Source organism: Poecilia reticulata, chromosome 13 (assembly GCF_904066995.2).
Source record: "Poecilia reticulata chromosome 13, P_reticulata-male-v2, whole genome shotgun sequence".
NCBI classification, from domain to species: Eukaryota; Metazoa; Chordata; class Actinopteri; order Cyprinodontiformes; family Poeciliidae; genus Poecilia; species Poecilia reticulata.
In genome coordinates this window covers 23,383,443-23,403,605 of record NC_088842.1, presented here as the reverse complement: position 1 = coordinate 23,403,605, position 20,163 = coordinate 23,383,443, and the positions used below count along the sequence as shown (strand labels likewise).

The following is a 20,163-nucleotide window of genomic DNA, read 5'->3' as shown; positions in this document are numbered from 1 at the left end:
TCAGATTTTGGCTATCTGCACTCTTCTGACTCTGCTGGGTAACTGGGTTCTCAATCCATCAGAGATTTATATTGAAGTTTTCTGTATTTGTAACGCAGGGACTGAATAAATTAAAAATCTAATTACTGCAAGGTGCTTACTGCCCATATTTTTTCCTGGTTTTCACGTTTCAGTCGATGCAGAATGATCAAAAAGACTTGAAACAGCTTAGATGAGGAAGAAAATCCGGTGTTTGTTGACAGTTTTGGTGTTACGCAACAGAAATGTGCAGGACGGTTATTTTTATTCGGCATCACAATCATGTTGTCTGTGCCAGCTAATTAGAGGCAATGTTTTAGGTAGACCAAACATTTACCTGACAAGACAGATGGCTTGTTACAGGAAACCATCTGGGGAGCCATTGATGGGAACTCTTATACCCAAGAGGAAAAATATACTTTTTTGTGAAACAAAGATCTGTTAAGAGCATCATCTAAAAAAGGAAAGGGTAAAAAAAAACAAACATGACATATGTATCTCCCTAACTGGATGGTCACAGAGAGCAGAGAATGGTAACTATGGAGGAGCTGCAGAGATTAACACTGATCTGTTGGCTGGACAACAATTAGTTAAGCATGTCACATATCAGATTTTTATAGAGAATTAGCAAGAAGAAATCCAGAAAATGTCATTGTAACAGACCAAAAGCATCAGGATGCTGACCCTACACAACAACCGAGTTCCAGTATAAAACACAATGGTGGCATCATCATGCTGTGGGCAAGCAGGAAAAGGGAAGATGTTCTGAGCTGAATACAATGCAGTGGAAGAAAACTTGCTGAAGGCTTAAAAAGTCTTAAAACTGGGGAAGAGCTTCACCTTCCGACCCTAAATATGCAGCCGAAGCTTCGGTCAAAGCATGTTCATGTGTTAGAATGGCCCAGTCAAAGTCTAGATTTGAATACAACTAAATCTGTGGGAGGCCTTAAAAACTGATGTTCTCCTTCTGATCTGACTGATCTGTTGTGCAAAGAATGGCCAAAAAGTCTCTAAAGGGCAGAAGCATCAGAAACAGGTGTTTCAACAAAGTGTGATTGCTTTTCCTTCCTTTTAATAAAGTACAAAGTTTCTGGTGTAACATGAAACAATGTCAAGAAGTTCAAGGAGCCTGAAATTCTCTGCTCAGTACTACATGCATTTGAAAAATCTGACAGAAAAATCTGGTTTCTGTAGTAAATAGCAGCCAGTCCTACTGCTGTCGTTCTGCAGGTTGTGAAACCTAAATTTATCCTTTTTACATCACTGATCTGTCTACCATCTACAGTCCTTTTGTCATAATTGGCTGCGAGAGTAGTGTGAATGCAGCATATTGCTGAGAGCAAGTGTCTTCCCAGAAGCTTGGCTTCACTTGGCTTAATTGAAGAATCTGCAAAAGAGACTGTGTGGGGAGTGTGTGCGTGTGTGTGTGTGTGTGTGTGTGTGTGTGTGTGTGTGCGTGTGCGTGTGTGTGTGTGTGTGCGTGTGCGTGTGTGTGTGTGTGTGTGTGTGTGCGTGCGCTGAAAAGTGTGAACGCATTGTCAGAGTCGGCTCTGGTTGCCCATGTGATCCTCCGCCGCGAACAACGGCGACTGTGACAGTTTTGGCAACACGTATTCGTGTGTGAGGAAGAGCGTCTGTGTGTGCGTCCCGGCCCTTTGAGATGTGTGTGTATATATAGTAACCGTGCTACACGCTCGCTTACGCACATGTTTGTATATTTGGGCAACCATCTGGTCATGAGAGGCGCGCGCCCTGTGTGTGTGCGTGCGTGTGTGTGCATATGTGTGAGAAGGCAGTGAGTCAGAAGGCTTTGTACAGTATTTCAGTCCTGCTGGTGATGGTGTGCGCAATCCTGGCTTCTTCTTTAAGTTGAGTCAATCTCACGGTGCAGAAGTTGATACTGCCACTGAGGAGCTGCGGACCACGAACTGAGCCGCTCTCACACTCTGCCCCTGTTCATTAGAGACCTCTCAGCTAAGTGTTGAGATGGCGAGATGGGATTTGCGGGGGAACAGAGAATAAATCAGCAGCAAACGAGCATCCTTTTAATCTTCAAAGTGAAAGATAGGAGTGTGGAGGCAGTACAATAAAAAACAAAACAGAAGAGGAGCTCATTTATCTGAACACCAGCAGACAAACAAGATGATCAGTCAGACAAAGCAAGGAGCATCAGCTTTATGAAGCCTGCACAGAAATGCTGTAAGTCATGTGTAATAAAAGCGGATTGTCTAAATAAAGCTCACTGCCACGAGCGCACACAAACGGACCCAAGTGAGAAAAACTTCAAAAGCCACAGCTTTGCTTTCTTTTCCTCCCCCAAATTAAGATCAAAGGACGCTATTTGTTTTTATTTTAGGCTTCATATTTTATATAACTTCATTTGCTTCTCTTTTTCTTTTTTTTTTTTGGTTGTACATTATAAGCTCGGCTTGACTGTAAAGTATTTTCTCATCATTAAAATATGGCCTCACAGTGTTTTGTTGGAATTGCTTGCTTTTATACTCTAAAAATGATTTTGGCACAGCCCTGCGGGAGTCTTTGTTCCACTGCTATGTAATGCTGAAGCGCATAGATGGTGCTTCACTTGGAAAAACACAGCTAGTTAGAGGTCAGTCCGGGTGAAAGTTGTCAAACTTCCTTTATGCAACAGGAACAGCACAATTAAATATGGATGACGTTTCTCAATCCTGCTTCACTTGACAGAGGTGGTAAGAGTTTTCATATGTGAGAAGAAGGGCCATTTTTTGTATCGCCAATGTTATGTGTATGCTGAAGCATGGTGGCGGTGGCATCATGCTGTGGGAAAGATGCCCAGCAGCAGTGAAAATAGACTTGTCACAGTGCTGGTCACATATATTTGCAACCCTGTTGAAATGAACCAGGAAGGAATGATTGCTTTAAACAAAATCACCAGGGACACATTTGTTTTCACGCCTGTTGCTAAAACTTTCTACAACCCCTGTTTGCCAAATGAACAGCACTTAGTTTTCTATTCACAAAGTCAGAGGATGATGTAGAAATAACAAAAGTTCCCAGGGGGCAACAGGCCCACAGCATCACAGATCAACCACTGTACCTCACAGTTGGCGTGAGGAGCTTTTTATACAACTCACCTGAAAAGTGTTTGTTGCCAAAACGTTTACACTGTAACACATAAAGCCCCAGGAGAGTTTATTTTTGTGATGGTAGGACATTATCACAAACAGCTAGTAACTCCGCATGCAGGTAGTGTCTAATGATTCCACACTTTGGTGCAGATCTCTGAGTTTTTCTGTCTCCTGTACTGATATGCATGTTGGCAAGATGAATGTAGGTCACCATGTTGCCTTGAGAATCGCAGCCAAAAGAAATAAGTCATGTCTTATTTTACCCCAGGGAAACAGAAATTCATTGATTATTAATTATAAGTCCCCAAAACCTCTGATCACCTTAATACAGTCTGAATGTAAAAATGCTTCAGCTAAAGATATTGTTGGGGTGTTTTTTTCAAATATTAAAAATAAATGTATTTAAAAGTCCATTATTATCAGATATTTTAATGTTACAAACAAGAGCTTGATTTCAAATAAGCTTGTGTTCTGCCTCGCTATTTTAGCACAGATTTTCTACTGCTCTCTACGAATATTTGGTTTTAATTTCACCTCCCAGTATCATTGTAACATTGACTAAAAGTAAACCTATAAATGCTGCTGAGTCACTCTGCTGGAAGCAGCTTCTGCCCCAGGCCTGGAAGGTGAACTCTGACCTCATCTCCTGCCCTAATCTCACTGCTTTAACATGGAATGAATGTTAAAAAAAATAAAAGCGATACAATGTTTTTGCACATGAAAACTTGAAAACAGATTAACTTACACTCGGGTGGACTTTATTTTCTAATTTGGTGACTTCAGAAGGCAAGTGAGTTTCATGCCATAATATAAGGGGGCTGAATATGCTTGAATTCATCCACACGTTTATTTGTAAAAAGAAAAAATAAAGATAAAATATGAGATTTGTGGTTGTCACTGTATGCTAAATCTGACTACAGACACAGCTTACACCAAAACTTTACTGCCGATGAAAGGCGAGCTTAAGGATAACTGTTTACTTTCCATAACTGTGTCTGAAAAACACATTTTTCCAAATATTATCTCAACTCTAAGCTCGTAATGTGTGGCCACAGATGAAAGCAAAGAAGATAAGCGTATGAGGAAAGAAATTAAAGCGCTAGCTGAATAATTATTTGAGTTTACTCTCTTTCTCCTCGTGAGTTACAGCTTCTCTCACAGTCCCCATGGATGCCGACTGTAATACTTCAGTCATGAAAAGCTACACAGCAGCTCCTTCCTGCTCCCGGGACTCATTTCCTGGATCTTTGTGTGTCTAGCATCGGAGCCAGAGAGGATCAATCCCACTCTGAGCAGTGACATAAGCACTACAGCACATTTATAAGGCATCTTTAATAAAACACTCATCCTCAGTTTTAGAATGAATTTGCCAGATCCTGTGCATAACTTAAGTTTTAATAGCAGGTGTCGTCTGCATGGTGGTTTTAAAATCTGAGAAGCTGCAGGAGCGACATGCATCTACCTCCCATCGGTGACTCATAATCTCCCAATGGAACATGTGAGGTCATTTTAATAACAGCAGCGCTGAGAAAGCGGTGACTTTACAGCCGGCAGCGTATCGAGAATCGCCACAATATGAATGGAGGAAGTGAGAAAGCAGAGGTAGGGAGAGATGGAATGAGCTGATGTTGGATGTTTCACTCAGTGTCTTCTGAACAATCTCTCTGGGTGGAGGGGGATCTGCCTGAAGAGAGGAGACATGACAGCTCCTTTCTTCTTTTCCTGAAATCTAACAAACACTCACAAGATGAGGCCAAGCTCAGGATGAACACAGCCACCCATCATGGCTGTGCAGGGTTATGAGGGGCTTCACAAGGGACGGCTAAATAAAAGCTTGTTGAGCTAAAGGTCACATAATGTCAGAGATGTAACCTGCCACCAAACACAGGCTCAATGAGCAGCGTGTAAACACCACAGCGACTGGTGAGCATCCGCTTTAGCTCCTGCTGAAATTCTGTAGAAAAGGCATTTTTCCAGAAACATTATTTCATGGAATCCGATGTGACAGAATAACACAAATCACTGCTTAACGGTATATTTTTATAGAATTGGAAAATCTGAAAAGTGTGGCATGCATGTGTATTTACACCCCTTTACTACAATACACCTAAATGAAGTTCAGTCCAACTAAGTGCCTTCAGGAGTCAGCTAATTAATAAAAGCAGTTTGTGTAATTTAACCTCAGTATCAGTGCAGCTGTTCTGTGAAGGTCAACGTCTTTTAGAGAACATCTGTGAACAAACAACATCATGAAGATGAAAGTACGCAGCAGACGGGTCAGGGAGAAAGATGTGGAGAAGTTTAAAATATGTCTAGGTTATGAAACTACAGTGGTGTAAAAAAGTGTTTGCCCCCTTCCTGATTTCCTATTTTTTGCATGTTTGTCAGACTTCATTGTTTCAGGACATCAAACCAGTTTAAATATTAAGATAACACATATAAACACAAGATGCATTTTTTAAATGAATGTGTTTATGAGGATTAAAAAAATGCAAATCTAACGATGCTCTGTCATTACTCTCTTCCTCCTTGTTAAAACAAAACTTAACTGTGGTTTAATGCACCTTCATTTAATATTTCTAGCCACCAGGACGATTCATCCAAAAGATTACAACAGACCCCACAACAACACCCACAGAACTGCAGGCCTTACTTGCCTCAGTTAAGGTCAGAGGTCATGGCTTCTCTATTAGAAAGAGACTGGCTAAAAATGGCCTGCAGTCCCAAGGAGGCCTGGAGTCCCAAGACCAAAACCACTGCTGAGTAAAAAGTAACATTAAGATTTTTCAGAACAAAGTTTGATGATCCCCAGTGCTGTCAGGGGAACATTCTGAAGTTTAACTCTTACGAAGGTGTGTGTAAGATTACATCTGGCATAAAAGTAACACTGCATTTCAGAAAAAGAACATTATACCAGCAGTAAAATATGGTGGTGGTAGTGAGATGGTCTGGCGTTGCTTTGCAGCTTCCAGACCTGGAAGACTTGCTGTAATAAATAGAAACATGAATTCTGCCATTGACTGAAAAATCCTCAAGGAGAATGTCCGGCCATCTGCTTTCGACCTCAAGCTGAAACCAAGTTCACTTCCGAATGGCAAAAGGCAAACAAACTTTGGAGTGGCCTAGTCAAAGTCCTGACCGAGTCCTTTTGAGATGCTGTGGCATGACCTTTAAAAAGCCATTTATGATTAAAAATCCTCCAATGTAGCCGAATTAGAAAAATTCTAACATTTAACTGACTTGATGATCGGAAACACTAAAGTGTGACAAACATGCCAAAAAAATAGGAATCAAGAGGGGGGCAAAAACCTTTCCGTAACATTATATATACCAAGCTTTGAGAGTTTCACAACCTATCGTCCTAAAGTAGAAAAAAAAGATCATGGTCCAATAGCAACTTTACGAAGCCTTAACAAACAGATAAGGAGCTAAGAGGCCCATGGTTATTCTGGAGGAGCCGCAGCAATCCAAGTCAATTCAACTCAGTTAAATTCAAATTATTTTTAAAGCTCCAGTTCATGGGGAGCTGCGAATCTGTTGACAGAACTACTTTTACTTGTGCATGCATATGAAAGAAGCTGCTTTGGTCAGATGTCACCAAACTGTTCACACTGTGACACATGATAAATCTGCAAAGCTGGTATAGACCCACCACAAAAGACCTGCAGCTTTAACTCCAGTGAAAAGTGGCTTTACAGTACATAAGGGGACCGAATCCACACCACACCTTTCAAATTCCTATTTGTTCAAATCATTTTCCACCTCACAATTACACCCCACTTCATGTTTGTGTGTGCAGTTAAAACTTGATCAAATGTGGAATTTGTTTTTATCATTATGAATATTTTGTAAGGGAATATTGAGAGACATCATCAGATAACTAGACTGTGAAATTGAGCTCTATGAAACTTCAACTTCATTTGGATTTTATTAGCAAATGATGACAAGTCTGCAGAAACCTTCTATCATCTGTTCTATTTTAGTAACTCTAAATTTACTGCTTTAAATGAAGTGAAGCTGCACAAACTATTTTAAATGCACATCCAGCCCTCGTGAGCCGTTTTAGGGCTTCAGTGCACATCAAACAAAGTCTTTGTCAGATCATGTAAGAGTGTCTGAAAACCCTGTTCATCAGTGCACTCTGAGCAGTGCGTTTTCTGATTCCTATAAATATGAGATGAACTCAGTGGTCTGAATCCTCAAAACTAAAAACAAAAAAACAGAGAAGAGCCTCAGAAAACATCTCACTATTACTGAGAGTGAAACAAGGCAGAAGTGCCTTCAGAAACTTGCTGCCTTCTTTATTATAAACATCCAAATATGCAAACTTATATTTTTGGAATCCATATTTGACTAACTGGGGGATTATTTTGGATTTTCTTTCAATGAAAAGATGTCCCTGTAGTTGAGCAGTCATAGTCTCGCATAACTGTGACTTATCAGCAGCAACAGTGTGGCAGAGCCAAAATAACTTTGGTTTTCTGCCATGGAGGTTCTCTGTTTCTGTTCCACAGAAATCCACAAGAGAACAAAAGATGTGTCAGGCAGCCAAAAATAAACAGAGTCAGAAAAGGCAGACAAACACAGAGTCAGAGCTTGTGATTATTAGACAAATAAAAAAATTGAGATGTACTTTCAAGGGTTGAATTTCTAATATGGAGATTGATTGGTTATAAATAGTAACATTCTGGTCCAACTCAGAACATTCTGGTACCTATCCATGTGTCACATGTTTGTCAGGTTGGAAATAAAATATCTGTGCAGACCAGTGTAGTATATATTAAATGATATTGATTTTATTAACTTTTATGGGTTGATGCATATTCTTAAATGAATAAGATCAGGATCAGAGGAAGAAAATCCTGCTAAAATAATCTATAGATATTTTATCGACTTGAAATCTGTAGCAGAGTAGCAGCCAAAAATATCAGAGTGTGTCCTTCTAGAGTCTTGCACCATTTCCCTGATAAGAAACAACGCAAGAACATTTCTCACTGCCAACTTCTTTCAAGAATTATGGCCAGTTTTGTTGTCCACAGATTGCAAAACAGTATTTTAGCACACAACTTTATTGTTGTATTGAATCAATGCTTTCATCCTTACAATAGTGTTCACAGTCAAAGACTCTGTCACTTTCAAGAAAAGTAAATATTGTTAAATGGCAGGATTTAAATGGGACGTAGTCATAAAATGAATTTACACTGTGCACCCATCCATCTGTCCATGCAGGGTCACTCAGGGTTGGTCCCTATCTACAGCATTAGAAGACAAATAAACACTCACACTCCTAGTCCAAGTTTATAGAAACCAATTAACCAAGTATGCATGTTTCTGGACTGCAGGAGGAAGCCAGAGTACCCAGAGAGAAGCTACAAAAGGATATGGAGTACATGCCAGCTTCATGCAGAAAGATAGATTAAAACCCAGGTCCTTTTTGTTCTGTCAACTGTCAGACAATAATCCCTAGTTTTATCTCATCTATTTCAGCAGTCTGAGACTCCAGTGACTCTCCTGCAACGTTTGGATGCATTTCTGCTCAAATACACCTGAATCGGCAAAGACCTGGTCATTAACCATTCATTTGATTCAGGGTTTTTGGAGAGGGAATGCCTGTAAATAATTCTGACTGTGAATCAAATTTCATAGTGCTGAGAGTGTTGAAACATTGGACCTCTCAATGAGAAAGCTACAGTGAGAGTAATTATTAAGATAAGATATTCCTTTATTAATCCCGCAGTGGGGAAATTTACATTGTTACAGCAGTACAGAGGACAGAGCAGAACCAATATAAAAAACTATATATACAAAAAATACAAGTGAATAAAGAAATACTGAAACAATTCAAACTGTTGTTACAGCCAGGTTTTATTTTAACAGACTGAAAAGTCAATCAGGTACTGTGAGATTTAATCACTTGCTTTACATTCAGGATAGTGTGCCCCAGGAGCTCATCTGTTGTACTTTTGGACGGGCTTAGAGACTGTGTCATTAAGTCTTGTGGCCATCTTCTATCAAACCCATCTTTCTGTCCCATTACTGGAGATCAATATGAGGCAGTGGGAGGTTAGACTTGCCTGTTTTTATGGCCCCTGTTTAAGCAGTGGCAGCACATAAAAATGGGAATTTGGCCCGGGGAGCTGAGCTGCAGAGGCGGCACTGAATCATGTGTTGATAGTAGTTAAGGGCAGAGTTCTTCATCATTGTTGATCCTCACCGGCTGTCTGGACCAACAGCCTCAGCCACCAGAGAGTCCATCAGCTCACCCACTGCTTGTAACAGCAAAGGATTCATCTCTGCTGGCAGCTTAATACCCAAACACAGGCAGCCAATGCAACCCATCCACATTTCCATGGGATATGACCAAAGAAGGGAATCTTTGCAGCCCTCTGCCATTGTACACAAAGGAGTTTTACCTTCACCCTAATGTGTGTGTGTGAGTGACTCGCGTGTGATGAATGACTCAGACACACAGGCTGCTGCTGTGTTTTGCTCATGAGAACACACACTGGCATCGCCTCGGGGACAGCAACCTGTTCAGCGCCTTCCAGAATGGGACGACACCCTTGCTGACCAATCACACGGCTGAAAGTCAGAGCGGGCGGAGATCCAATGGGTTTTCGTCTTTTAAATGTGTATTTATGGAAATCCTCGTCAGTGATAGCAGCCCAGATTAGAGGTCAGATGCCAGGAAGGCATGCCACTGAAGGAACGTGAGAATGTTCACTAAAAAATAACAGCAACCGAAAGTAAAAAAAAAAAAAAAAAACAAGCCTTTTCATATTTCCACTCCAAGTGATCGAAGTGTATCAACTAATCAAATTTTAGTAAATAAAGCCACATGTTCCTTTCTATACGGCTCCTTAACCATAAGGGAATAAAATGTTTGTGTTTTAAAAGAGCATAAACACATTTAAAAACTAAACGTAGCCTAAAACTATCATTGTAGTTTTGTTCGTCGCTGTTCTCACACCTCACATAAGTTATACAGAATGTATCAGTTTAATTTAATTAGTCGAATAAATATTTTAGGTATTGAAATAAAGATGAGTGAATGTAGTCCAGATTCCTTCAAAAACAACAACGACTTGGTGAATGTCAGATGTTTGTTAAGATCTATCTGAATACCTGGAGGTTAAGTGATAATACATTTTTTTTTAAATTGACAAATTTCATTCTTCTGAAGATTACGAGTAGTCAAAATTTGATGGCAACTCAGGGATCCTCTTAAAAAAATTGTGTGAAGATGTAAAAAAGCTACCAGCTGATAAGGAAGACCATCAAATTATGTAACATACAGGACCAATAAAAAGGGTATTTGATGAAAAATAAAACCTAGTTTCATCATAGAAGGACAAAAAAAACAACAACACTTCAGACAAAACAGATGCTACAGGAAAGCCTTTGTGACAATATTACTGTAATTCTGTAATTCTACCAGTTTGTATCCAAATATTTCCCGTCTCTGCACAGCAGACTGGATCCGTGTGAAGAAGATTTTTCATGGCAGCAGATGCCCTGCTCGGGTCGTGACACCCAGCACCATCTCGTGACGAGACGGCCCTATTGGCTTCTCACCAACGGGGCGACTAACGCGTGTGTCTGCTTACTTCACTTCACCTCACTTCACTCTGAATAACCGCTCTTTTCTGCTGTCTGACATCTGCTCCTTATTCTCCCGTTTCTTGCTCGTCTCGTCCTTTTTACGTCGCAGCTGAAATCCTTCGCAGATGTCACCATTTTCAGGAGCTTCTTGACCTTGGCAACCTCCCTTCTCCGTCTCTCCTCTTTCTCACTGTCACTCAGACCCTGCAGCAATTATGACTATCCAGGTTGATGAGCAACAGTGCATTTCTAGTGTGCCGTGAATGAGTGGAAGTAAACGCTGACCATTTATTTATCATAACAACACGGGAAACATCTCTGACAAGCTGCTGCCGACTTGGCATTGGGTGGGAAAACTGGAGCAAAAACTGCTCCATTTTATGGTTTCACCGCTCTGACTTTAAAGTCAATTAAAAATACGGAACAACATCTAACTATATTTAGTAAAAAATAAACAAAGAAAATCTGGTTATTCTTATTGATTCAAGATGATCATCATTTTTATAGCAATGTTATTGAATATACAAAATTCAATTCAAGCTTATTTAATCAAGGACAGCACAGTAAACAAAGTTACATGATAAAAACAAAGCAAGCGTTGTTTTGTACGAAGGTTTTCTAGCTACAGGCTCATTTGTAAACTCAGTCCTTGGCTGGCTTTTTAAAAGAAAGATTCCAATCGCACACGCACACACACGCACACACACACACACGACATATGCTGTATTACTTACAACAACAAATACATAAAAATGCATATAAGAGATAACTAATTGTCCATAACAAAGTAGGTTGGTATACATCATGTTAATTTTTCTTTCAGCCATGGTTTGACGTGGGAACTAAAATTTTTAGGATCAGTCAACATTTGTATTGCTGATGGTAAACTGTTCCAGATATGACGTCCTCTAAGTAAGAAGGAACCTTGACCATTTTGTATTTTGCAGGTTTGCAGTCCGCATTAACTGGACATCTAGCTACAACACCTGCTAGATTTAATAGTAGTGTTTAACTAAATGATTGTTACGCCTTTGCTGCAGCTTTACTACACTGTTAAACTGATCAAGAGTTCTCCTTTGGAGATATTTCCAGTCAACAGAGTTGTCAGAATTGTTAGGGAAGAATACCATTATCTTCTTAAAGCCAGCTGACTGGCAGAGTGCAGCAAAAGATGACATATTGATCAGTTTCTTGGCTGGAGAAAGCTGGTCAATGTAACACCATGGCTGTGCTCTGGTCCCTCTGGCCTCCTATCAAACAGATTTAAGCCGCAGAAACAATGAGTCGGTAAATTCCCCTGGCAACCGCCTCATACCCGATGTTTTAATAATCTTTCATGAACTCTCAAAATCACTTTAGGTTCATAACATGCCTCAGAATTCACACCGAGGATGAATATAATCCTGTATATTTGAAAACTCCCATAACCAGAGGAAGTCAGTGGCTTTGGTGGAACTGATTTAAACTACAAAGTCAGCTTCTTGTGAACTTAAGCTGAACCTGTGGTGTCATAGACGTCCTTAAAACAACTTGTGCAGTAAGTCATTTGCTCAGTGTAACAGTTTCATTATATTAACTTGGTGGATTTTCCTCTGAAGCTAAAACGTTCATGAATAATTGCCGGAACGATTTATACAGACTAAAATACAAGACATCTCCTGCATGTAGCAGGATGCATAAATCATAACTGCAGTGACCGTGCATTGACTCATTTTTTTAGCTCCAGAAAATGACTTCATTTGATAAACTGGGGGGAAAAAAAGGTGGGGGTTGGGATGGATGCTCTAATAAACTGTGACAAGATGCATGTTCAACACGGAGGCTTCGAAAGCTGCTGAGGAACCAGATGGAAAACACACAGAGCTTTCGCTATGAGAAATGAAACGTGCGAAATCAGGCGCGTTGAGCGTCTCAGAGGAGATGTCTTCACACTGCTCTGTGTCCCCGGACATTCAGAGCCTGTCTGTGGACTAATACTGTCTCTTACGGACGCATAAAACATCCCATCAAGTCACTTGGGGGATTTAACGAGGCTAAAGCCACAATTAGAGACTCTGAACCAGGAATCACTGACCAGCACCAAGGAATGACTCGTTCTCTGTAACTCACATTGTGATAGAAATCAGACTGGTTCATTTTGAAGGCCACACTCGTACCTGGTGCTCTGCTAACCACTCACCTTCCAATCATAGTAGAGTGCTGCTGCACAGCAGCCTCCAGGAGGCGCTCTAGGATGGTCCATTCTCCCATGGTCAGAGCTAGAAGGCATCCACTGGGCCGAGGAAATCAGGAGTGACACCCCAGTGGGCTTCCCAGCCAGCGGGAGAACAAGCAGCGCTGGTGATAAAAGTGCTCAAAGTCCACTTGTTGTGCAGAGATGAGGTAGCGAGTGGCTTCCGGTGGTGGATCTCCAGGTGTGAAGGAGCCTGAAAAGTCAGCGACACATCACTTGTGTTCTGCCTTTCTTCGGAAACACACACTCTTGCAGCTCTTCCCCGCTCCTAGTTGGTAGGACGGTGCGAGTCGCACACGCACACAAACACACACACACACAGTCCCAATATCTATGTAATCCGCTGCCAACTCACTTTACACGTGAGTGTGTCTCCCCCCTCCCCCCGAACCCCCCTCTTTTCCTCTCTGCTTCTGCTCTGGCGACTCCTGGTCTCCGTTCACTTCCTTAACATCTGCCTGGCCATATGTTCCCTCACACACACCTGGATCCGAGGAGAGCGCGGCTTTCATCTACTCCTGCTCAGTTGGAAGAAGCGGCGGCGGTGCGTGCAGGCGGACATCCATCACCGACACTCCGCCCTTTCACGCTCGCTCTTTGACAGCATCTTGTAGTAGTAAGTTTGGTCAGGCTCGGCTCCACGCGTTCATGTGAGCTGGGCTGCCGGAGGATCTGCTCCTTTGCTTGTGATTCTCTCCTCCATTCTCTCCGTCGCGTTTCTTTCCCCGGGCTTCTCTTGTATCTCGCGCTTTATTCTATTTCTTTCCTCAAGGGTTTCCCTCCTGTTCGCCCTCCCTCCTGTTGCGCCTTCGTACTCTCCCGGTTTGGTTCAGGAACAGCAGGACTCAAGCATCGTGTTCCTCCTCAGGCTCCTTCCTCACACTCAGAGCCTTGCATGCTTCTCTGGCTCTCCCCTCCCGTCTCAGCGCGCAGCGTGCAGAGAGGCAGTTCTGCTTTCTTCTCTTTCCTTCATCTTGCTTTTTCTCCCCCTCCTTTTCCCCCTCTTGGTTTCTCTCCGTTCGCCTTCACCTGCTTCCGTCTCCCTCTTCCTCTCTGAGCCAGGAGGCAGCCAGACCGAGCGTGTGTCTAGAGGATTAGAGAGGAATCATTTCTCTGCTCCTCCCCCCTCTCTCTCCCTCTCCATCACCATGTTTATCCCCCCTCCTCTTCCCCTCTCTATCCTCTTTATCTGTCTCTGCTCCACCACCATCAACAGCACAAAACAACGTTTGTTTTTTTTTTGCTCCTCTCTCTCGTAGCAAACAGTTTCCCTGCTCCCTCCATCTATGGTTTTGTCATCCTCTTTGCTTTGCATACCGAGCACCTGCTGGAAGTGACAGGCCGATCATTGCTGCTTACTCACGCACTCTCATTCACACGGAGCCGTGAGAGGCAGCGCTGTGCCGAGGCTATGCAAGGATACTGAGGGAGTGTGTGACAGAGTCAGAACGTGAAGGAATCAGGGTGTGTGTGTGTGTGTGTGTGTGTGTGTGTGCGTGCGTGTGCGTGTGTGTACACCATGAAAAGTTAGTTAGTGGCAGTCATTAAAATGAGCGTAAATTATGCAGGAAAAAACAGTCATGCATGAATACATTAAGTCAGTCTGCCAATTAATATAACAATGTAATGACTTTTAGTCAATAAAAAGTCATTACATAGCGAGCACTTTGCACAAAGTCATACTGTCCACATCAGTTGAGGCCACAATACGCGTTTCTGTCCTTTTCTGTTCAAAATAGATGTAGCTTCTAAAGAAAACCGATATGTAGGCTCCTACTATCTGAACAGATAAAACTAGGCCCGGCAAAAACCGAGTTTAGCTAGAATACATTTGATTAAAAACAACAGTGGTGACAAAGGCTGATTTTTTTAGGCAGCTACTTCATCACACAAATTGTAACAAAATAACACATTTTTGGCCTCAGCACTTTCTGAAATAAAAGAGAAACAAATAGAAAACAATAAAGATCTTAAACTGCAACTTTACTGGTATTTTAGTTGCTGGTTTTGTTAAGAAATTTGGAGGCTTATTTCCATCAGAGTCCTTCTATATTATTAGTTTTTAACATTTGAATGTTTTTGATCTGAAACCAAGAGACTGGAGCATTTTTCTGAATATTTATCTTCATAATTTGCGAAAACGTTTGACAAACAAAAAAAAGAAAACTCATACGTAACAGTTAAATTATGCTTAATCTCGGAATAATTTATATCTTAAGCAGTTGTAGGTCATTTTATAATTTTACCAGCATGTTTTTTCTGACTCAGTTTTCTGATTTGAGTTTCTTTGGAGGAAGCTATATTAATAATTCGAGTTATGACAGGGAGGACTTCCAACCTCAAATAGCTTTTCACCAAAGACCAGCATACAAGTAGAAACATGCAAAAATCTGATCAAACCTATAAGAAGGGTTTAATTTATGTGATGCAGTTGTGTTCAAGAAATAATCCAAAAATATTTGAATTTGACTAATCAATGATTATTTTAGAAATGAATACTCCTTTCAAATTGTTTATTATCTTTTAAAGAAAACCTCCGCCTTTCTATCAGAAACCAACTTCTTGGTTCAATAAAAATGTTTTTCATTTCACATCTACCATTGGTGTGAGTAATTTAGGTTTTACCTAGGTATGAAATGGGGAATAAACTAATGAAACAGCAGCATGCTAGAACAGATTCTGGGGCTCAAATTCAGGAATGAACCCTGAAGAAACATCAATGACTTAAAGACCACAGAAAACACAAGTCTACACAACACATGGCAGCTCTATTATATTTACTGCCAAATTAAGTGCTATTAGCAACGGTACATCTTGTCAACACCTTTTTTAGGTTCTACCACGCAGGTGTAATTTGCTCCAATAAAAAAAGAACCTACTAATGAAGTATCAAAGCTTGAATAAATGTATTTCTGCTTGTAGTTTAATCACATACTAATCATTTGCGCAGAAGGGCTTAATTATGTTGAAGGTTATCTTGTGTTTGGGACGTCAGGATTGTTTTGTCCCGCAGCACAAAGCTCATTGTGTTCACGTGCCGTTGCGTGTGCCGCACTACACAATATGTAGGTGAGAAGGTGAGGGAGGAGAGATAACAATAAGGCTGCAGCTTTAAAGCGCCTATTAAGCTTACACGCTGAATAGTTTTCTTTTACAAACACAGAGGTCACAGTCACACTCATTGTTCTTCTCTGTGCTGCTCTGCTGACTGTTTTGTTGTGGCTTCCTTCGTCACTCGCGGCTCCTCAGACCGGAGGGGTAGTAATCTATTCTGTAATGAGCGACTGCACACGCACGTAATCCGGCCTGCCCCATGCCAAGACAATCTGGCTGTACCGTGCTTCACACGTGAGGAGAGGAAGGCAAAACAGAGTGAGGAATAAAGAGAGACGGGGGGAGAAAGTAAAAACACAGACGTCTTTCCTGCAACAAGACACTAGGATATTTAACCAAACCTATGTCCTTCAAAGGGATGGACGTCTCTGTCAAAAATGATGTTTTTCATTATCCAGGAGCGTTTGTTGATTATGATAACACTTTCAAAGACTTTCACATGAACATCCTGAAATATTGCTGCTAGGGTTATATCCTGATTCCCAGGAAAAGTCAGGAGGAAGTTAGATCTATCTGTGGATGCATCAAACTGGATGATCTGCCTCATCCAGATTATACAAACACTTAAATCATCTGCTTGTATTTGTTGGAAAAGGCCACACATCTGCAGACACCACAGACCCATATTTGGTATTATCCTGTTTAGATCCAGTCTGGCCACTGCCTTGCCCCACTGCCCTGCCACGCAGTTCCACTCAGTTCTTATATCCCCTCACTGCTCTGTCAGGGATTTCTCCCATTGAGCTCAATTTCTCTGGTAGAGTTCTATCCTAGCCAATCAGCAAACAGAAGGAAGAATTGTGAATAATGTTGATTTTCTGCGCTGTTTTGGAATTGTAGCCTAACTGTAGCTTTCGCAATGGCAGTGGGGGAAGTGAGCTAAGCCATTCAGTCCTTGTTGGCAACGCTTCCAAATATAGAACAATTAAAGTCGGCGCAAGACGAACGTATGAGACATTTTATTGCTGGCAAACATGCTGTGGCCCTACTTCCCACAAGGTTGCAATTTACAGCAAGCTTCATTGCTTGCACATAACATATAACACAGCCAAACTTTAGCAATTGGGTAAAATTTTAAACTTCAACAGAGTCCATGCCTCCAATAGACAAGAATCTGGACTCTAGACCAGTGGTCTCAAATTCCAGTCCTCAAGGGTTGGTGTCCTGCAACTTTTAGATGTCTCTGTGCTTCAGCACACCAGGCTCCAATATTCACTCATTACCAGAGCTTTTCAGAACTTGACTGCATGCTAGTGAGGCCATATTACAAATATAATTCATATTTGAAGAACAAGAGTCACATCTAAAAGTTGCAGGACTTTGGCCTTCGAGGAATGCAAGTTGAGTACACAGGTCTAGACTCTCTGTACGAAGAAAAGTGTAAAACAAGTGGCTGATTTTTACCAGCTTAGTTTACTTTAGATCCATCTCGGAAAACTAATTTATTTTGGATTGTAAATCATAGTCCACTGGTAATATTCCCTCAGAATTGAATTATTGTAGGTTAAAAGGTTCAAATTTGAAGAGTTAGAAGGTGATTTAAAAAACATTTAACATTAAAAGCCTTTCAACCCGATTCCCTGAATTTATCTGCAGTTATAAAATATCAATTGTTTTTTCAAGTAGCTTCTAAGTTACCTACTGATTGATTTGAATATAAAGGAGAAAACACGTCAATGTTACTATTTAGAGGACATATTTCTGATCACTAGATGGCAGCAAAGTGCTTCCATACAATCCTTGGTTTGTGCTTAATATGCATCGACAGGCATGAATGGTTTATACACACACCGACTTTGAAAGTGTTGTGGTCTGAGGTTTTATTTGTGGCAGTAGTTTGTCTAAAGGGAATTCAATATAAAAGAGTAAAGAAATGGAAACATATGTCCAACCAACAACAGTTTTTTTAAAAATACTTGTTTGGTCATGCTTTATGATTTTCAAGCTGCAGGTCTGCTTTGGTATCAAAAGGTTTCAGGATCCAGGATTCATCCCAGTAAAATGCTCAGCACCACCTCAGCAGACGTTTTGATGTAGATGAGCAGCAGCTGTTCCGAGTTAGATGATGAAGCTCTTCAGTTTATCTCCAAGGCTGAATCCATGCGCCCTGAAGGGAGCTCGTTTAAACCAGCTCTATTCGCGATCTGATTCTCTCAGCCATGATCCATATTTAATGAAACAAAATGACATCAGACTTGTGTAGTGCTTTTCAGGACCCCCACAGACACTTTACAACGTAGGCTGGAATGAAGAAAGATTGGTAAATCAGTCATGCTACTTTTTTGGCTCAGCTCTTTCTTCACCAGAAGTGATGCCCGAAGCAATCCATCTCCCCCTCCATCTGGAAAAACACCAATTCTTACAGAGTATTTTTAGCTAGGCTCTACACTTGAAAAAAGACAACAGTAGCTTTTCAGGAAGATATATTAGTTTGTCATTCTTTAATATAGATATAAAGCACTAGTTTCAGTGGATTTTTTTTCATTTATCAGGAAAAATGTCCTACTTAAAGTGAAAAAAAATCTGCCAATGAAACTAGTGCTTTTTTCCCTATGTATATAGAATTACTGACAAGCCCATATATCTTGCTGAAAAGTTATTTTAAGTTAGTTTTGCCTCATTTCAAGAGTGCCAATACATTTGGAGTAGAAACTAGAGTGAAATATTTTGTAAGATTTATTGTTTTTGCTGTTTAAGTACCAAATACTGGAAACTGAGTTTAAAAACAGTAGTTAATCAACCCCCAGGTAATGTGCTCCACAAGTCAGTAGATTTTATCACAAAGCTTTAGATGCCATGCAGTGTTAGGTAGAGGCTGGAAAACATTACAGGGCACTAATCAATTAATTTTCAAAAGTCATCATCAACCAAGTGATGTGCATTTGATTTTAAAGTTCTTTAGCTGTTACAGATTGTTTGATATCATACCAGTAAACATTACTCATCAGTCTCTTAGGTTCCATCTACAGTGAAACACTCTGCAATAAATCCCGTTAAAGTCGTAGCTTGGAGTTCCTTGGGGACAATCTGCAGCTTTATGAGTCAGCAGGTTAATTCATCAGCAGGTAATTGTTGCTAAAATGCTCCTAAGCCGCAAAATGGGATGAGGTCCAATATGGGGTATGCACTTTATCGAGTGGCAGAAGATCAAGCGCTTTAACCTGCTTCATTTGTCTGGGGGGCTTATGGGACTTCGAAGGTAAAAAGACTAGATTTTTACTCTGATTAATGGATAAGAAGCTTTGGCACAGCTCCAGGCACCATGGGACCATCAGGACGCTGGAGGCAATTACGGTTTTAAGCTGGCAGGTTGGGACCAATTATCACCTGCCAACCTTTACAAACCATCTGTCTAGTTACAGAAAATAATAAAACCAGTAAAGACTTTAATCGAAGTTCATTAACTTAAATGTATATATACATACATATAAGAAAAGTATCGAGTTATTGGGTGGTGGGTTTGCAGTTTTGCCACATATTTCTTATTTTCCTAGGATATTTGTTCACTGATGCTTTTGCTGGATTTCTGCTGAGATTAAAATACTCAGTTGCACCAATACTCAGTTATGGGTTTTAGACCAAACTGGTGAGATACATATGTATTCCCATCTCAGATTATTTTTTGTTGTTGTAATAACATTTGAAAGCAGCTCACCCTCTTCCTTCTCATTATAAATCATTGTGTTGGTCCATCACATGAAATCCCAATAAAACATGTTTTTGTTTATAACCTAGGTTTATTCCTGATCCAATAACTTTAAATTTTGAGAATGTATTGGAGCTAAAAGTTCCTTAATTTTTTACCTTCTGTTAAGAAAAACCTAAATGTGTATTCATCTTTCTCACCAAGAATCTTGGTGTGAAAATAAAACCTCTGGTTTTAAAAGATGCATCACCAAAGAAAAACAACTAGAAATGGCGGGAAGATAATGAATGAAAGCTGCAAACCTTAACAGCTGCAAACAGACAGATGTGAATTAAAAGAACATTTTGAAAACTTTGTACTCCAAGGGCTTATATTATGCAACACTGCAGAGTTGATAAAGTTAACTGAAAGTTATGAAATGTTCACACAAAACAAAAAACACA

At 40.6% G+C, this 20,163-nt stretch overlaps 1 protein-coding gene across 1 annotated transcript in view; it reads right to left on the bottom strand.

Annotated features, from left to right (window-relative positions):
• Positions 1 to 14,355, bottom strand: part of gjd1b (gap junction protein delta 1b) — a 35,595-nt gene extending 21,240 nt beyond the window's left edge. The window contains exon 1 of the mRNA XM_008426119.3: positions 12,907 to 14,355. Within this exon, the coding sequence (XP_008424341.1) occupies positions 12,907 to 12,977 (71 nt within the window). The 5' untranslated portion in view covers positions 12,978 to 14,355. The remainder of the gene's footprint in view (positions 1 to 12,906) is intronic.
• Positions 14,356 to 20,163: the final 5,808 nt, after the last annotated feature.